We start from the raw sequence: 19157 nt of genomic DNA, 5'->3' as shown, positions 1-19157 counted from the left end.
TGAACGAGCAAAAGCGGTGGAGCGCCCTTCTCAAACTTTACAGTAATCTGTGAGGTTGTCAACAAGGTGGCAAGGTCCATACATGTACATTTCCTGTCCATAACATATGTTCGAATTTTCTAACTAGTTTTCATTGGGATGGGAAGGCAGATAAAGCGTTTTTATAAAAAATAAATCACTTGTGCATGTGAAAATACCGAATCCTACTCTTTACTCCACGTGCTTGATCTAGCCTCGGCGATGTCACTTTTCTTTGGAGCCGACTTCACCGTGGGCTTTGAACCACGGAGGTGGGAGGCAGTCCGGTTCCGAAACGAACGCACACCTGTCCAAACTCCTGCCACCAGGGTAACCCGGGCCAGATAATTGAATCCCCTCATTCACTGGTCACATTTTCCACGATGATCATCGGACAGAACCAATCTCTCAGCTGTTTCTTTTTAAATACAGTTTACTGTTGGTACACTGTTCAAAACAGCATTTAGTATGGCCACGGTACATAGTAATATTTGCATTAGCCTCTGCCACAGGCCTGGAGCCGAGGGCTACATTGGCAAAGGCTGCCACAGTTTCAGCTAAAACACTCCTCACAACAGAATTTATTAATACACTATTCATGCTTAACGTCACATGATCTTAGATTTCATGTTTATATCTGGATTTTCACTAACACATGGAACATTACACTTGCATGTTATCAAGATCATTACCTAGAGACAAACATAACACAGCCAAACACTCATTATTTTAAAACAAATAATTTGTCAACATAAACATTTACACGCTCATGTGTCCAGAAGTATCATTCGTCAGCTCAAAAAATGTGCCATACTTTGAGGCAGGCTACAAAACACCACACAAAAATACTGTTAAATTGATGACTTGATCAATGGGTAAATGCACAGTGTTCAATTAGAATTCCAGCACACAATGTCAACTTAAGATATAGTTAAATCAGCACATCATAATGAGCTCTCCTTGACTTTACCCTCTTGACATTGTTTACATGACTGCCCAATAATTCTACTGTAAAAAGGTACTGCATTAAAGTTGCCTAAGACATAACATACAAACCACATGTTCTCTTCTGAAGTGTTTCAGGCAGATCATTTTGTGGTGTTCAAACAAATAATCAAAACCAATTTTAGTGTCATTGTCCATCACGTAACACATTGTTTCACAACAGGGGGGGTGAAATACCTAATGCCCATAGGGAAGTAGTTTTGAAGAGCTACGACCTAACCTCATTAGAAATACCTGGCTCTTGTTATCGATGTCAGTTAAGGCCTGGAGGTGAATGGTAGTTTTGTTAAATTAATTTGTTAAGATGAATTTGGAATTTAACACCTACTTCAGGGTAGTTAAAGATATTAGAATGTTAAGAGGTAAAGACAGTTATGTGACCCACATTGCAGTTCATGCCTGCAGCATGATGCCCATACAGTACTCTCACACAGTAACACACATACTGTACAACATTGGTTTAGTGCTCAGGGTGCGTTTCTGTGGCTATACAATGCAGCCAGTCTCAGAGTATCACACTTCATTACCGGATCATATTAAACTCTAGTATCCTGCTACCATCTTCCGTAGTCCACTGAACTGGAACAAAGTACCTTAAACATCCCCACAAAAAAACAGAGAGAGAGAGCAAGAGGGAAAGCTAGTCATGTTTGTGTCAGAAAAATGTCTTGATGGTTCTCAACATAAGAAAAAGTGCCATGGTCGCTCCCACAGGTGGTCAGTCCCAGTGACAGGGTTAGATCGACAGGGCTACGTGTCTTTCGGATACGGCGGATCGTCATGCTTGCGTTCGGTCATCCGGGCACATTTCGGGCAAGTTGTGGAATTGTCATAGAAACAGTCCCTAAAGAGAAACAGCACACAGGAAATAGCCAAGTGTCAACCAATCACTGATATTATACATGAACACATGAACACTACATATGTCTTATAAACGTGTCTGCCAGTGGAGGCTGGTGGGAGGAGCTATAGGAGGAATGGCTCATTGTAATAGCTGGAATGGAATAAATGCAACAGAGTCGAACATGTGGTTTCCATATGTATGATGTGTTTGATACCATTCCATTTATTCCATTCATTACAATGGGCTCGTCTTCCTATAGCGCCTCCCATCAGCCTCCTCTGGTGTCCACAGATAAGGGACTGACCTGTGGAAGACAGCAGAGCAGTCGTGGCACACTGAGGTGTGGCTGTCAAACGGGAACAGGATGTCTCCCTCCTTACACAGCTCACACACAAAGCCTTTGGCTTGGCACCGCTGGAGAAGGAAAAAGACAGGGCACAGGTCAGTATCACAGGTCTCTACAGCTTCAGCAAAACATCTGCCTGTTCCATTGGTTTTCTCCCCAGAATGATTCGGGTTCTTCCTCACCTTTGTGACAGACAAGTACTGTATACAACTCACGTCACAGTCCAGTTTGATGTGCTTGGCAAAGGTAGTGTGGATCTCTGTGAGAGAGCAGCTGAGTCTGCCACTGGAGATGTCAATCAAATCCTGCAGCGAGTACATGTCATTGTTCTCCACAAAGTGCTGGCGATCATGGAGCTGAGAGAGGAAAGGAGATTCAAATATATAGAGAGACAGAGGGAACTGAAACATTTCCATATCCATTAAATTAGGTTAACTGACTCTAAACCAACTGAATGTTAACTAACAGAATGTAATAACTAAAAGCAATGCCTAAATTTGAGCCCCTTTCACTGTAAAAACAAACCCTAACTTTGGACAATATTTTCTAACACTTTTTCACATTTGCATATGAACTAGAATAATCCCCTCTGGTGCTGTATGTATCATAACTGCTCACAACTAAACCTACATACGACTGTATGCATGTAAGAATGTACAGTAGCTGTGTAACGTCGAGTTCACCCATTAACTCACATAACTTGCATATTGACATTTATATGTGGCCTAGCATTACCAAGACCATTACCTCTACCTAAACTCCCTGTCTTTCAAAGATCATTTGTAAAAATCCAAAAAACTTCACAGATCTTCATTGTAAAGGGTTTAAACACTGTTTCCCATGCTTGTTCAATGAACCATAAACAATTAATGAACATGCACCTGTGGAACGGTCGTTAAGACACTAACAGCTTACAGACGGTAGGCAATTAAGGTCACAGTTATGAAAACTTAGGACACTAAAAAGGAGGCCTTTCTACTGACTCTGAAAAACACCAAAACATGATGCCCAGGGTCCCTGCTCATCTGCGTGAACGTGCCTTAGTCATGCTGCAAGGAGGCATGAGGACTGCAGATGTGGCCAGGGCAATAAATTGCAATGTACGTACTGTGAGATGCGTAAGACAGCACTACAGGGAGACAGGAAGGACAGATGATCGTACTCGCAGTGGCAGACCACGTGTAACAACACCTGCACAGGATCGGTACATCCGAACATCACACCTGCGGGACAGGTACAGGATGGCAACAACAACTGCCCGAGTTACACCAGGAACGCACAATCCCTCCATCAGTGCTCAGACTGTCCGCAATAGGCTGAGAGAGGCTGGACTGAGGGCTTGTAGGCCTGTTGTAAGGCAGGTCCTCACCAGACATCCCCGGCAACTATGGGCACAAACCCACCGTCGCTGGACAAGACAGGACTGGAAAAAAGTGCTCTTCACTGACGAGTCGCGGTTTTATCTCACCAGGGGTGATGGTCGGATTCGTGTTTATCGTCGAAGGAATGAGCGTTAAACCGAGGCCTGTACTCTGGAGCGGGATCGATTTGGAGGTGGAGGGCCCGTCATGGTCTGGGGCGTTGTGTCACAGCATCATCGGACTTTGCTTGTTGTCATTGCAGGCAATCTCAACGCTGTGCGTTACAGGAAGACATCCTCCTCCCTCATGTGATACCCTTCCTGCAGGCTCATCCTGACATGACCCTCCAGCATGACAATGCCACCAGCCATACTGCTCGTTCTGTGCATGATTTCCTGCAAAACAGGAATGTCAGTGCCATGGCCAGCGAAGAGCCTGGTACTCAATCCCATTGAGCACGTCTGGGACCTGTTGGATCGAAGGGTGAGGGCTAGGGCCCTCTCCCTTCTCCAGCGCGCCAGTGGCTATCGAAGACGGTTACGATGCCAAACTGCAATCAGGTCAAGACCCTGGTGAGGACGTCGAGCACGCAGATGAGCTTCCCTGAGATGGTTTATGAGAGTTTGTGCAGAAATGCTTCGGTTATGCAAACCCACAGTTTCATCAGTCGTCTGGATGGCTGGTCTCAGATAATCGCGCAGGTGGAGGTCCTGGGCTGGCGTAGTTACATGTGGTCTGCAGTTGTGAGGCCAGTTGGACATATTCTCTAAAACGATGGCTTATGGTAGAGAAATTAACATTAAATTATCTGGCAACAGCTTTGGGGTGACATTCCTGCTGTCAGCATGCCAATTGCACACTCCCTCAAAACTTGAGACATCTGTGGCATTGTGTTGTGTGACAAAACCGCACATTTTAAAGTGGCCTTTTATCATCCCCAGCACAAGGTGCACCTGTGTAATAACCAGCTTCTTGATAATGCCACACCGGTCAGGTGGATGGATTAACTTGGCAAAAAGAAATACTCACTAACACATTTGTGCAAAGCATTTGAGAGAAATACGCTTTTTGTGCACATGGACAATTTCTGGAATCTTTTATTTCAGCTCATGAAACATGGGACCAACACTTTACATGTTGCGTTTATGTTTTTGTTCAGTATTTATAGCCAAGCTATCATTGCTCATCGTTATTCCTTGTGTTAATATTTTTTTTCTATTATGATTATAAACATGTACATTACCGGTCAAAAGTTTGGACACACTTACTTAGTCAAGGGTTTTTCTTAATTTTTGTATATTTTCTACATTGTAGAATAATAGTGAAGACATCAAAACTATGAAATAACACATATGGAATCATGTAGTAACCCAAAAAAGTGTTAAACAAATCAAAATATATTTTATATTTGAGATTCTTCAAATAGCCACCCTTTGCCTTGATGACAGCTTTGCACACTCTTGGCATTCTCTAAACCAGCTTCATGAGATAGTCATCTGGAATGCATTTCAATTAACAGGTGTGCCTTCTTAAAAGTTAATTTGTGGAATTTATTTCCTTCTTAGTGCGCTTGAGCCAATCAGTTGTGTTGTGACAAGGTGGGGGGAGGGGGGGGGGGCTATACAGAAAATAGCCCTATTTGGTAAAAAAACAAGTCCATATTATGGCAAGAACAGCTCAAATAAGCAAAGAGAAACGAAAGTTCATCATTACTTTAAGACATGAAGTGCAGTTAACACAGAACATTTCAAGAACATTGAAAGTTTCTTCAAGTGCAGTCGCAAAAACCATCAAGCGCTATGATGAAACTGGCTCTCATGAGGACTGCCACAGGAAAGGAAGACCCAGAGTTACCGCTGCTGCATAGGATAAGTTCATTAGAGTTGCAGCCCAAATAAATACTTCAGAGTTCAAGTAACAGACACATCTCAACATCCACTGTTCAGAGGAGACTGCGTGAATCAGGCCTTCATGGTCAAATTTCTACAAAGAAACCACTACTAAAGGACACCAAAAAGAAGACGAGACTTGCTTGGGCCAAGAAACACGAGCAATGGACATTAGACCGGTAAAAATGTGTCCTTTGGTCTGATGAGTCCAAATTGGAGATTATTGGTCCCAACCGCCGTGTCTTTGTGAGACGTGGTGTGGGTGAACGGATGATCTCCGCATGTGCATTTCCCACCGTAAAGCATGGAGTAGGAGGAGGTGCTTTGCTGGTGACACGGTCTGTGATTTATTTAGAATTCAAGGCACAGTTAACCAGTATGGCTACCACAGCATTCTGCAGCGATATGCCATTCCATCTGGTTTGGGCTTAGTGAGACGATCATTTGTTTTTCAACAAGACAATGACCCTCCAGGCTGTGTAAGGACTATTTTACCAATAATTCGAGTGATGGAGTGCTGCATCAGATGACCTGGCATCCACAATCCCCCCCGACCTCAACCAAATTGAGCTGGTTTGGGATGAGTCGGAGCAGCCAACAAATGCTCAGCATATGTGGGAACTCCTTCAAGACCGTTGGTTAAGCATTCCAGGTGAAGCTGGTTGAGAGAATGCCAAGAGTGTGCAAAGTTGTCATCAAGGCAAAGGGTGGCTATTTGAACAATCTCAAAAACAAATAAATATATTTTATATAACACTTTGATTACTACATGATTCCATATGTACTATTTCATAGTTTTGTTGTCTTCACTATTATTCTACAATGTAGAAAATAGTAAAAATAAAGAAAAACCTTTGAATGAGTATGTGTTCTAAAACTTTTGAACGGTAGTGTGTGTGTATATATTTTCTTTATTGTATTCTGCATTGTTGGGAAGGGCCCGTAAGTAAGCATTTTACTTAGTCTACATCTGTTGTTTATGAAGCATGTGATAATTTAAACTTGATTTGATTCTTATAGCAGTATGTTATTAATAAAAGGCCAGAGGGTGGCGCTGTTGCAGCACATACTATCAGCCATGACCTCAGCAAAAATTGGTTCCTCTGGGTTGTTTAACAATAAATACTGCTGCAAGACCCTTATGCAAGGCACTGGACACAAATGCAATATCCTTTATACAGATTTTGGAATGTGATATTTATGTGATATTACGGCTGTGGTGAAGATGTCGTGGGGGTGCTGGGAGGATATCGGGGTGATGTGATGATGTGTTGATATTGCGGGGATGTTGCTGACCTGCAGTAGCAGCCGTGCCTCCATGGCCTCCTTACAGGTGATGAAGTAGGGCTTCATCAGTAGGATGTCCTGACGGAGCTTCTGCAGGGAGGAACACATTCACACACTAGCCATCAGTCACACCCTGATTCCACGGGCCAATGTCAGACACAACATGTTCTTTGGGAAATCGCTTTTGAATGTGCCCCACACCCCATACTTCTAATTTCATGGAACTATTTTTATTATATACCATAAGCAAGCGTTTTTCCTTCTCTGGCCCTCCAATCTCCCCAATGACAGAAACAGCTGTCTATCTGCCTCAGTATTCTAACCCTCACCACAAAACACACTGGCACAAATAGAACTGCTGACTGGTGAGAATCTCCTGAAAACAAAAGCCAGGTCTACTGTTTGATAGTACAGACAAGGAAGAGCTCCCAAAACAAGTTCTATAGCAAACCCAGACTTCATCCCAGTTTATATGGAGTGGAAATAGAGGGCAAACCAAAAACTGTACAAAAAGACAAAAACACATTTTAATGAATTTATGGCACAAAAAGAGTCCCTGTTGCTGATATGTCACCTACCCTGATCTCCACTAGTTCCTCCACAAAGTTGAAGAGCAGTGGGTTGACCTCCCTCAGTTTCAGTACAGGCCGGGGAATCATCAGGGCCAGGTAACGCATGGAGGAACGACATACCTGACCAGAGAGCAGGGGACACACCGTTAGATAGAACTGCACAGAATGCAAATAGTCAAACACAGACGCTAAGAAAACACAACAGTGTTTTAATGTGTTCTGTCTCCATGTGATACACTGTGATAGGGTTCTATGCTCTCAACATCATAGGATCATTATTATTCCTGGCTTCAGGCCTGCTTCTTCAGTGATCTTTATCCATTACACGGTCACCAAAGGAAACAGCGGTGCATTCTCTTACCAGCTGCTCATAATGTAATATAATGTAGAGTTTGTTGAAGTTCCTGGTTGGGTAAAAAAACTATATTGATATGGAAAAACAGTGTTCCATTAGCATCTCTCTTTGGTACCTTGCGTGGCTCAAACTCCCAGTTGTGGATGACGCGTGCAGGGATGACAGCGGTGTCATTCCAGTGGCAGGTGCTACAGTAGTACTGGCCCGTGTAGTCACACTGCCTGGCCTCGCTGGGTACGCCCCCTACAGGACAACACAACACAGTGCAGCATGGGGCTCCGTGAGCGATTATAACACCACACAACTCTCACTGACGTAACTGTCTCAGAGACAACTCTCACAGTCACACACACAACTCACTGATCATGCAACTAACACTGTCACACAACACATTACAAAACAAATATTTTCCTAACCAAAACATAATTAAACTCTTAATGAGATACTACAACTCAACATAGCTGAGAATGACTAAGTGCTCTAGCTAAATCTCTTTAGATCCCCACAGAGGAACACTAAGACTTATTGGGCTCCAGGTTTATCTTGTATAGTACAGTACAGGTTTAGTCACAGTCTGTGAGAGGAGAAAAATGTCCACACAGCCCTACAGGCCATTGACCCAGAGGTTAGGCATTGCTTTTATAACTCTGTGTTATTAATACAACAAGGGTCCATAGAGTTCATGCCCATATATTTCAATTTGTGCTGACTGCTAATTGGCTATCAAGTCGATCTCATAAAGGCTGAACACTCACTTAGTGACACAGGCGTGCGGCACTCGGCACAGCGGTAGTCCTGCCGGTCCAGCCCGATCTCTGGGCAGATGCTGAGCTCGTACTCTGACTGGTGGCTGACCTTTGACCTCACACAGGGCTTGTTGATGAGGTTCAAGCACTTGCTATGGCAACGGTAGTAACAACCTGCGAGAGGAACAACCCATATAGTCAACAGTTACTACTGTTTTAAATTCAATATATGACTTAAGATTTTGGAGAGAAAGTTGGCCATACAGTACACCAATTCATTCAATTTCTCTCTCCAACTCAGTTAATTCATCAGGGCCACCGTTGACCAATAGAAGGCCTCAGGAGGGCAGTGTTGCCTAGCAACTGAACGCTATTCAGTTTTGGTTGCTTAGCAATGCTCTCTCTTTTATATGTTTACCCAAGTTCAACCATACAGCTGTAACAACTCATTGTCCATGAGGTTTTACCACTGAGAACATTTTGGCTTAGTTTTAATGCACTCCTACCTGCGCAGGTATACCAGGTCTGGATGAGGCCCCAGATGATAGTGCTGCACTTGTCACATGTCTGTTTCACACTCTTGCTCTTCTCCTTGGAGAAACGATGCTCCAATAGCACCCTCAGGTTTGGCTCATCCTCTTCAGGGTCCTGTTGAGTGACAAGGAGCAGAGCCAATCAGAATGCAGCACAAGAGCACAGCATTGTGTCAGAGGCCAACACTACAGTCTCTGTTATTAATCAACTGGACGAGTTCACTGCAGCACTTTCAACCCACACATTCTCAGTGTGTGAATGACACCAAAACAACCCATATTTAAAACAATTCAGGCAATCCCATCAGAATCCAGACACAGCATGAGATATAAGGGGTGGTTTCACATGTTCTTTTTTAAGTTAGATGTGACACAAACACAGAGAGAGTCTGACATAAAATGAGGAAACATGGACACGAAGAGCAAAACTAGACTTACAGTGCCTTCAGAAGGTATTAATACCCCTTGACTTATTCCACATTTTGTTGTTACAGCCTGAATTAAAAAATCTTTAAATTTATTTCTCCTCTCTCCCCATCTAAAGACAATAGCCCATAATGACAAAGTGAAAACATGTTTTTACAAAGTTTTGCAAATATATTGAAAACGAAATACAGAAATATCTCATTTACATAAGTATTCAGACCCCCCGAGTCAATACATGTTAGAATCCCCTTTTGCAGTGATTACAGCTGAGTCTTTTCGGGTAAGTCTAAGCACTTTGCAACCTGGATTGTTCAATCTTTTAAAAATTCTTCAAGCTCTATAAAGTTGGTTGTTGATCATCGCTAGACAGCCATTTTCAAGTCTTGCCATAGATTTTCAAGCTGATTTAAGTAAAAACTAACTGGGCCACTCAGGAACATTCAACGTCATCTTGGTAAGCAACTCCAGTGTATATGTAGCCCTGTGTGTTAGGTTATTGTCCTGCTGAAAGGTGAATTTGGCTCCCAGAGTCTGTTGGAAAGCAGACTGAACCAGGTTTTCCTCTAGGATTTAGCCTGTGCTTAGCTCTATACCGTTTATTTTTATGCTAAAAAGAACTCACTAGTCCTTGCCGATGACAAGCATACCCATAACATGATGCAGCCACCACCATGCTTGAAATATGTAGAGTGGTATTCAGTGACGTGTTGTGTTTGCCCCAAACATAACACTTTGTATTCAGGACATGAAGTTAATTTCTTAGCCACATTTTTTACAGTTTTACTTTAGTGCCTTGTTGCAAACAGGATGCATGTTTTGGAATATTCTTATTCCGTACAGGCATCCTTCTTTTTAATCTGGCATTAAGATTCGTATTGTAGAGTAGCTACAATGTTGATGATCCATCTTCAGTTTACTCCTATCAAAGCCTTTAAACTCTGTAACTGTTTTAAAGTCACCATTGGCCTCATGGTGAAATCCCTGAGCGGTCCCCTTCCTCTCCGGCAACAGAGTTAGGAAGGACGCCTGTATCATTGTAGTGACTGAGCGTATTGATATGCCATCCAAAGTGTAATTAATAAGTTTACCATGCTCAAAGGGATATTTCAATGTCTGTTTTTTTTTTTTTTTTTTTACTCAACTACCAATAGGTGCCCTTCTTTGCAAGGCATTGGAAAACCTCCCTGGTCTTTGTGGTTGAATCTGTGTTTGAAATTCATTGCTTGACTGAGGGACCTTACAGTTAATTGTGAGTGTGGGGTACAGAGATATGGTAGTCATTTAAAACAATTATGTTAAACACGATTATTGCACACTATTATTGATTCCATGCAATTTCTATGACTTGTTAAGCAAATGTTTACTCCTGAACTTATTTAGGCTTGCCATCACAAAGGGGTTGCATAGTTATTGACTCAAGACATTTCAGCTTTTCATTTTTAATTCATTTGTAAACATAATTCCACTTTGACATTATTGGGTGTTGGGTGTAGGCCAGTGACCCAACATCTCAATTTAATACATTTAAATTTGGGCTGTAAAACAACAAAATCTGGAAAAAGTCAAGGGGTGTGACCACTTTCTGAAGGCACTGTATGTTACACACTAATATTGTATTGACATTTCAAGAGGTAGTGAATGATTTGTGAATGGCTTTCATGCATACACAGTTCACAAGTAAGTGCTCTGAAAACATTATTATTATTATTTTTAAGTTGGTCGACTCGTCTACGTAGATACGACTACCTTCTTGCCATCTACCTCCCATTACTAATTTCTTACCCCCTTAACTCATGGCCTCTGGGTAGTTCAATACATCCCTCCAGCCTCCCCTCTCCCCTGGTCTTACCTTGAGCTCCTGTAGTTTGAGGCGTAGGTGGATGAGTTTGACCACAGTGTCCTTCTGTCTCTCTGAATGCTCAGGCAGCTCTAGGATTAATCTCTTACACTCCTCTATGGCCATCTTCAGCTGCTCAATGTCCAATGCTACAAACGAGTCCTGCACAGGGACATACAGTAGAAACACACAAACACACATAAGTCCATGCATGGGCAGACACGGGCACCAAATCTCACATTAACACATACTGATTGCCATTTAAACTGCACATAGACAAGTGTATCCATCACAGTCGTGTTTTCACTAAGAATTACTTTTCATGCAACCACACTGACTGGTCAGTGGTTCACCAACATCCAAAATGGCCGTATAAGGATTGTCCTTACGACAGGTCGAGAGAAGTGGTCCTCTGCCAGTCCCAGGTCCATGGCTCGGTCCAAACTCTGGCTTCGGCTCGCAGAGGAGAAGAGCTCAGGTCTCAGCTCTGAGGAAAGACAGACAAGAAGTACTGTAAGCATTGTTCTCCCTCTCGCACACACACACAAACAACCTTTTACAGAACACACATTAGTCTAAAAGGAGTTTCACTCTGAGTGGATAAAGCAGTCAGAAGATACTGTTTTTATATAAAATACGTGCTCTGTTTAAAACCAGAGGGAAACAGGGAAGGACTACTGCCTTTGAAGTGTTAAAGGTTACTAGGTAACAGACTTAAGGCTATACAGCCTCAAGATTAACAGGCAGATATGACTAACCTAACAGTCCCACTGTACGGATGTGGGTATGGATGTGGGCCAGACATCAGCTTACGCTCCCAGTTTCCACCTCACCTATTGGATTTAACAAAGGCTATCGTCCCTGATTTGCAATAATCTTATTCTTCTTTATAAAATTATTTGGGACACGTTTATGCTACTTCATTAAAGGGTTTGACAACAAAGAACTTAGAATTATAGTACAAAGGCAAGTCATGGCAGATAGAAGCTTTATTCTCTGACACCAACTCAAACGTGGGATTCTGTATTACCAGACTAATCACACAGATCAAAGCATTCTGACAATCTGATAAAGAAAGTTCTCCTTGATTTAGCTTGGCTCCCAACTTCAGCACCAGAACATACACAGTTCAGCTCTTCAGTCATTAAATCAAAGGGAGTGCTGGTAGGCCTGGGGGCATGCAAACTGATCAAATATTTAAAGCCTTAGAGGAACCAGAGAGAGGCTTTAAGTCATTTTGTGTAGTTTTGTGCCAGGGTACAGAGTACCAGATATTGGATGAGGGCTAACCTCTTTGAAGCTCTAAGCTTCTACATCGCCAAAGACCACTTCCTGATAAAAATGTGCTTCCCAAAGCTTTTACTTTTGGCTGTAACAGACGCCTCAACACAGTAAGAAACGGATCTATTAGGGCTAAAGATCCAGAGGGACAAGATTCCCCTCCGATCATCATAACACACACACACACACATACATATACACACATATATATATACACACACATACACATATATACATATATACACATATATATATATATATATATATATATTATGAAAATACAGAGATGCTACATGACATTTGCAATTACATCAACAGTTAGCCTGGACCACAAACAGATGTCTACCCCCGGCAAGAAGCATTTTGGATGTCTAACAACTGACTAGTTCGTCAGATAGACCTAAAGAAAGAACATATCATTACAAACAAACAACATTCAGCAGGTAGTAGTCTCAAGTTAGCCTGTATCAAGTAAACCCATAGCTAATCTCCCTATCTAGGCCTGCATATTGTTTGTACCTGCATACACCTCAGATGGCATCATGGTAGTGAGAGACAAGATATCCTGAGTCGCTGGCTGCCAGAGAGAGCTGGAGAGGCAGACAGATGCAGCTGAAGCCTAGACAGTGTTCTAGTGAACTAAGCTAAGTGTAGGCATATGATTACAGGAATCGTTCTGAACCACAGTACTACCTAATGCTCCTGTCTCAGTTCCTCTCATTACTTTTGGCCCACAACTACAGATCCAGGGTCAGTTGGTGTTGTTGATGAGCTCATAATGGTTAGGGCGCTGTTGCAAGAGTGGTACTAAATCAGATATTAAGCAACAGAGATATGGAAAAAACAGCAGCCTTCTTCCTCTTTCAGTCTATGCTGTTGTTTAGCTGTACAGTCAGTCACATCATTTCAAAATGTATAGATTGTTCCATCTCTTGCAGACTATAATTCTGCAGACAAAGCTTGCTCTGGTACAGGTTGCAGCTCTAATCTTGCAGATGCAGCCTGGCTGCACAGACAACATGAACTGACTTCACACCAGGCTACTGCACTACTGCTGCAGTGTCATCAGGTTGTCGGCCCATCCATTCCCCAGGCCTTTGCTGAGATGAGTAAGACACACAGAATCTGCCTCTGCATTCTCTTCTCATCACATGGCAATCACATTCAGCACTGGTGTTAATTCATTTCACATGTATACTGGGACCCATCAATGAACTAGGCTACTACCCAACCCACCAGTCAAACTCACCATCTTGAGGGGGGGTTTTACCCCCTGGGGGGCCGCCCTCCTCCTCCTCCCCCCGGTCAAAGGGGTTGAGGCGGGCTTGGCGAAAAGAAGCAGGTCTCTCATGATATTCCATCTCACTGGCTACATCTGTGGGAGACAACACATGGGCAAACAGTCATGAACCAGAAGGACGAGAGACATGGACTAGGCAACGTTCCACCAAGCCGGGGGGGGGGGGGGGGGGTCGCTCTCATTTGACACTCCCTCAAGGACAAAGTGGTTATTTTCTATCCAGTCAATAAGGCTGTATTGCCTTTTATTGCTTTGGTATTTGATACTGTGAGTGTTGATCTTCCCTGTTTTATAGATGAAGGTGAGCTACCATAAGCATGAGGACATGGGTACAGAGGATTGGTACTCAGGCATGGTTGATGTGCCATGTTATGATGTCTTGTAGGGATCAGATATTGACACATGTAATTTGAATTATCACAACAGACACATAACCGTAGCACAGTCATCAGAGCTGCAGGATCAGCTCAGATGAGCGACCGCACTGTCTGAAAACAAGCAAGACCCCCATTAAAAGTAATAGTTTAGGGGGTTGTCACTGTTTTTGCTTTGACTTAAAGCCTAAACATGTCCACAAACACTATTTTATTATTTTACATGCATTTTAGAAGGTATTTTATCAGAGGTGGGACCAAGTCACTATTATTCGAGTCACAAGCAAGTGTCAAGTCACAAGATGAGCCTCAAGTCGAGTCCCAAGTAGAACGGGTCAAGACTCGAGTCAAGTCCAAGTCGTGCATTCTAAGAGCAAGTCAAGTCTCAAGTTAAAAAAAATAAAACTATCGACGCAACGCCTTGTTCAACTACAAATCTTTGTTTATTTATTGAGTCTACAAAGCATACCTTTTGATTATTTTGTCTACAGCACATTCTGATGATGTAATTGTAAAATAGGGACCTTGCAGCAGTCATAAGGGCGTGACATCAGCAGAAGACACTCAACATGCTCGGAGTGTAGACCTATTTACATGTCTTGGTGATCCAATGGTGAAAGCGCCATATCATACAAAATATACAAATAGATTTACCTAATATACACCGGCAATAGCCCAAAAGAAATAGCCTCAGGGCAGGTTAAGCCTGATACACTCTGAACAGACACTCTGAACAGACACTCTGAACAGACACTCTGAACAGACACTCTGAACAGACACTCTGAACAGACACTCTGAACAGACACTCTGAACAGACACTCTGAACAGACACTCTGAACAGACACTCTGAACAGACACTCTGAACAGACACTCTGAACAGACACTCTGAACAGACACTCTGAACAGACACTCTGAACAGACACTCTGAACAGACACTCTGAACAGACACTCTGAACAGACACTCTGAACAGACACTCTGAACAGACAAGACACTCTGAACAGACACTCTGAACAGACACTCTGAACAGACACTCTGAACAGACACTCTGAACAGACACTCTGAACAGACACTCTGAACAGACACTCTGAACAGACACTCTGAACAGACACTCTGAACAGACACAGGTAGAACAGCCTCCCCTGAGAAAGCAAATTGAATCTAACAGGAGCTCAAACAGGTAGGCCTGCATTATATAAGCACTTGGCACCCAAGACCATACAATTAGCAATTACAACCAATAAACTGGTTCTAAAATGTAAAAGGACATTTCCACATCCGTCTTAAATCAGACTTAATGATTATTCATGATATTTCAACACCATGCATTCATGGAACAATCATTTGTTCACGCACAACAAACATGACAGAGACATATGACACAGACACACTGAACTCCGACATAACCCAGGGAATATGAACAAAGGAAACCATACATTTAATTAAATAAACAGAACTTCTACCTCATGAGTCTTACGAACGTCCACGTGCACTATACACATCGCGCCAACTCACAGCAGAGTAACTAACGGTTGGCTAAATGAAATGGTATCGATCGTATGTTCATCAAACCAGAAACAGAAATGTCTACGTGTTACAATAAACGGTATGGGATAGAATTATGAAACTTTAGCAATTATTTTAGTATTCGATGGAATATAGATTTACCTCATAGGACCAATGCATTTCAACGTGTGAAAGCAACAGCAAACGTTTAAACAACAGGAAAACGGGGGTGGGTATAATTTGTGGAACGTTCCAACAGGAATCTGTAACAAAAACTTTGTAAAGTACAAGGTTGCCAACAAACGCATACAAAGTAGCACGATCAATTCACCTAGCTTCCGAATAGGCATCAACTCACCACGTAACTTATTCTTAATGTTTGTCCATAGGCTACCAGAGTGTGGACAGACATTCTTCGGAATAAAACATGGTGAGTGAAAAACTTAATGAAATAGCCCACTCCCTACCCGGTATCTTTGGCTGGCCCTCGCTTCATAATCGTTGCCAAACCCACTGGCTCCAGGTCATCTACAAGACCCTGCTAGGTAAAGTCCCCCCTTATCTCCGCTCACTGGTCACCATAGCAGCACCCACCTGTAGCATGCGCTCCAGCAGGTATATCTCTCTGGTCACCCCCAAAGCCAAATCCTCCTTTGGCCGTCTCTCTTTCCAGTTCTCTGCTGCCAATGACTGGAACGAACTGCAAAAATCTCTGAAACTGGAAACACTTATCTCCCTCACTAGCTTTAAGCACCAGCTGTCAGAGCAGCTCACAGATCACTGCACCTGTACATAGCCCATCTATAATTTAGCCCAAACAACTACCCCTTCCCCTACTGTATTTATTTATTTATTTTGCTCCTTTGCACCCCATTATCTCTATTTCTACTTTGCACTTTCTTCTACTACAAATCTACCATTCCAGTGTTTTACTTGCTATATTGTATTTACTTTGCCACCATGGACTTTTTTGCCTTTACCTCCCTTATCTCACCTCATTTGCTCACATCGTACATAGACTTATTTTTCTACTGTATTATTGACTGTATATTTGTTTTACTCCATGTGTAACTCTGTGTTGTTGTCGAACTGCTTTGCTTTATCTTGGCCAGGTCGCAATTGTAAATGATAACTTGTTCTCAACTTGCCTACCTGGTTAAATAAAGGTGAAAAAAAAAATGACAAAAAAAAAAATCTTATTCTGCCGCTATACAACCTTGTATGCGTTGTTTGTTGGCAACCTTGTTATTTACGAAGTTGTTGGAACAGATTCCTGTTGGAACGTTCCACAAATTATACCCACCAGGTAAAAAAAGCGCTCTTCACTAGCAGGAGTTTGGAGAGCGCAAGTGAAAATCCGCGCAGGAGGCTATGGTGCGTCTTCGCCACAGTAATAATACATTTTAACAACAAATTCCCAATGCCAGCTTCATAAGTAAATTACCAATTTCAAGCAATAGTTACATACCAAAACACCAGTAGGCCTATGATAATAAGTGTTGCCCCATTGCTGGTAAGTTTACAAAGTAAACCGTTAATATTCTTGATCACCAATTTTTTTTGGCGCTGCATATTTATTATGACAATCGTCTCTTCCTACAATTAGACGTTTGCGCTGCACTCGATCGTATAGTTGCACAGCAAATCATCAATCGCTTCTCTAGCTCATCCGACCTGTGATGACTGACAGTTTGCTAGTCCAATCAGAGTGCCGCGTGTGCGTTTCACTAGCCAATCTGTTGCAGGTATTTTGCAAGGGCGACGCTGCAGCTTCTGTCTCTGGCTGCTTGTGGAAGTCAATCCACGTATACCTTGTGCCACAAAATGAGTGACAAAACATTAGAAAACCTGGCCAGATAATTTTAATTCATGAATCTCTGGCCAAAGTCGAGTCCTTTTATTTTCTATTAAGTCATCAAATTTGTTACTTGAGTCGAAGTCACTGAGTCCACGACTTTGTTGTATACAGAAAATTGGTATACAACCCGTATAATTGTATGACTATTTTAGGTTGACAATTCTATTAAATCATTTTTGATATCACATGCCTTACTTTTATTTTTCTGCATAACTAAAATCAGGAGTATGCCTCAACTGTCGTTTATTCAATTTAGACTGTTTTGGATATCTCCCTGACCAATATGGCTGCCATATCACTCCATACTGGAACTTCAAGGGTTTATACACAGTAGCCCTCTATCTAGTAATTTAATAGGATCTCAATTAGCTAGTTAGCTAACGTTACCTACGAAACGAAAGGGTAGCACGTAAGAAGGTTCCGAGTTTTAAAACAGTGGAAGAGTTGCATTAGCCAGGCAGCCAGCAACTTTAAACGGCAATGTTATCAACAATGTTAGCTATAAAAACTAAAATCACTGTAAATATTAATAGCTAGCTAGCTAGCTAGCAAAACTGTCGTTAGCTTAGCTAGCTAGACTACTTGCTAGCTAACATTCCCTAGACAGATACTTACCCCATTGTCGACCTCCAAACAACAAGATTTCATCCGTATATGATTGATGTTGGACACTTTAAACGCTGTGCATTCAATTTTATTCGCAAATATATCCTGTATCCTTCTTGGGTTTTCTGTCATCAGCATCACACAGAATGATGCCAATGTTTTCTCTGGATGTGTCAGCGCAGGAATTACTGCTCTGCAGCGATACCTCGCGAGCAGTTTATGTAACAACAGCCATGACTGGTGTTTTGCAGGCAGTATTGGTATGCACTTGATGCATGCGTGCATGATACAACATTCATAAATCAACCTGTATAACGTGGCATTTTGTTTCTTGTATCACTAGCTCTGGTTTAACGCCTCAAAAAAATGAGCTACACAAACCTGACTAGCATTTGGTGAAGATTGCTTTGGGACAGTGCTTTTTCGGGTTATTATCTGTTTGTTTTAAACCAACAGGGTCATCGTCAGCTCATGAATGCCAGAGCAAGAATGGAAAAGATAAATCTTGCTTTTGTGTTGGAGGGTCACATTATAGAGCCACCTCTCAAGTAGCTCTTCTCTCCTCTATAATGTGTTAACAGAACTAGATATGGCCTTTACTTTGCTAACAGTGTCAAATACTTTTCCTCTACCATTTATGGCAGTGTTATCTGGCTATAGCTTCCTTCCTGTGCCCCTCTATTATCATCCTTCCTCCTTGTTTCCTTTAGCAGGAGAGAACAAATAGTACCATCGAGGAAGATCTATCTAATGTAATTATTTCAACTGTTGTACTGAACTCTCCCAATTTCTGCTGGATCTTGCTGCTGGATTATCTAAAGCAGGAAGCACCATTCCCTCGGTCAATAAGAGCACAGTGGTCAGATGACGCAGATGCTAAATTACAGGACTGTTTTGCTAGCACAGAATGGAATATGTTCAGGGATTCCTCCGATGGCATTGAGGAGTGCACCACATCAGTCACTGGCTTCATCAATAAGTGCATCAATGACGTCGTCCCCACAGTGACTGTACG

At 42.3% G+C, this 19157-nt stretch overlaps 1 protein-coding gene across 3 annotated transcripts; it reads right to left on the bottom strand.

Moving 5' to 3' along the window:
- Positions 1 to 433: 433 nt before the first annotated feature.
- On the bottom strand, positions 434 to 18334 carry LOC115203160 (differentially expressed in FDCP 8 homolog). Of its 3 annotated transcripts, none has more exons than XM_029767580.1 (12): positions 18152 to 18334; positions 13750 to 13875; positions 11609 to 11706; positions 11232 to 11393; positions 8930 to 9071; positions 8433 to 8597; positions 7793 to 7920; positions 7329 to 7442; positions 6760 to 6840; positions 2429 to 2569; positions 2172 to 2281; positions 434 to 1867 (listed from the first exon to the last, which is right to left on the bottom strand). In XM_029767580.1, the coding sequence occupies exons 2-12, from the start codon at positions 13859 to 13861 to the stop codon at positions 1774 to 1776; spliced, it is 1347 nt and encodes a 448-aa protein (XP_029623440.1). In that variant the 5' UTR covers positions 13862 to 13875; positions 18152 to 18334; the 3' UTR covers positions 434 to 1773. The 3 variants fall into 3 exon arrangements, with proteins under 3 accessions (XP_029623440.1, XP_029623441.1, XP_029623442.1); XM_029767581.1 differs by having other exon boundaries at positions 11232 to 11381; XM_029767582.1 differs by lacking the exons at positions 13750 to 13875; positions 18152 to 18334 and having other exon boundaries at positions 11232 to 11381; positions 11537 to 11655.
- Positions 18335 to 19157: the final 823 nt, after the last annotated feature.

This window comes from Salmo trutta, chromosome 12 (assembly GCF_901001165.1).
Source record: "Salmo trutta chromosome 12, fSalTru1.1, whole genome shotgun sequence".
NCBI lineage: Eukaryota > Metazoa > Chordata > Actinopteri > Salmoniformes > Salmonidae > Salmo > Salmo trutta.
This window is presented reverse-complemented; position numbering and strand designations above follow the sequence as displayed.

Bases quoted from the DNA above. Each gene is read 5' to 3' on its own strand.
- LOC115203160 (XM_029767580.1), bottom strand. From the start codon at position 13,861: ATGGAATATCATGAGAGACCTGCTTCTTTTCGCCAAGCCCGCCTCAAC. The intron at 8,598-8,929 runs GTAGGAGTGCAT...TTCCTCTCGCAG, and splicing joins GACCTGGTATACCTGCGCAG to GTTGTTACTACCGTTGCCAT. The intron at 1,868-2,171 runs GTCAGTCCCTTA...GTTTCTCTTTAG, and splicing joins TGCTCTGCTGTCTTCCACAG to GGACTGTTTCTATGACAATT.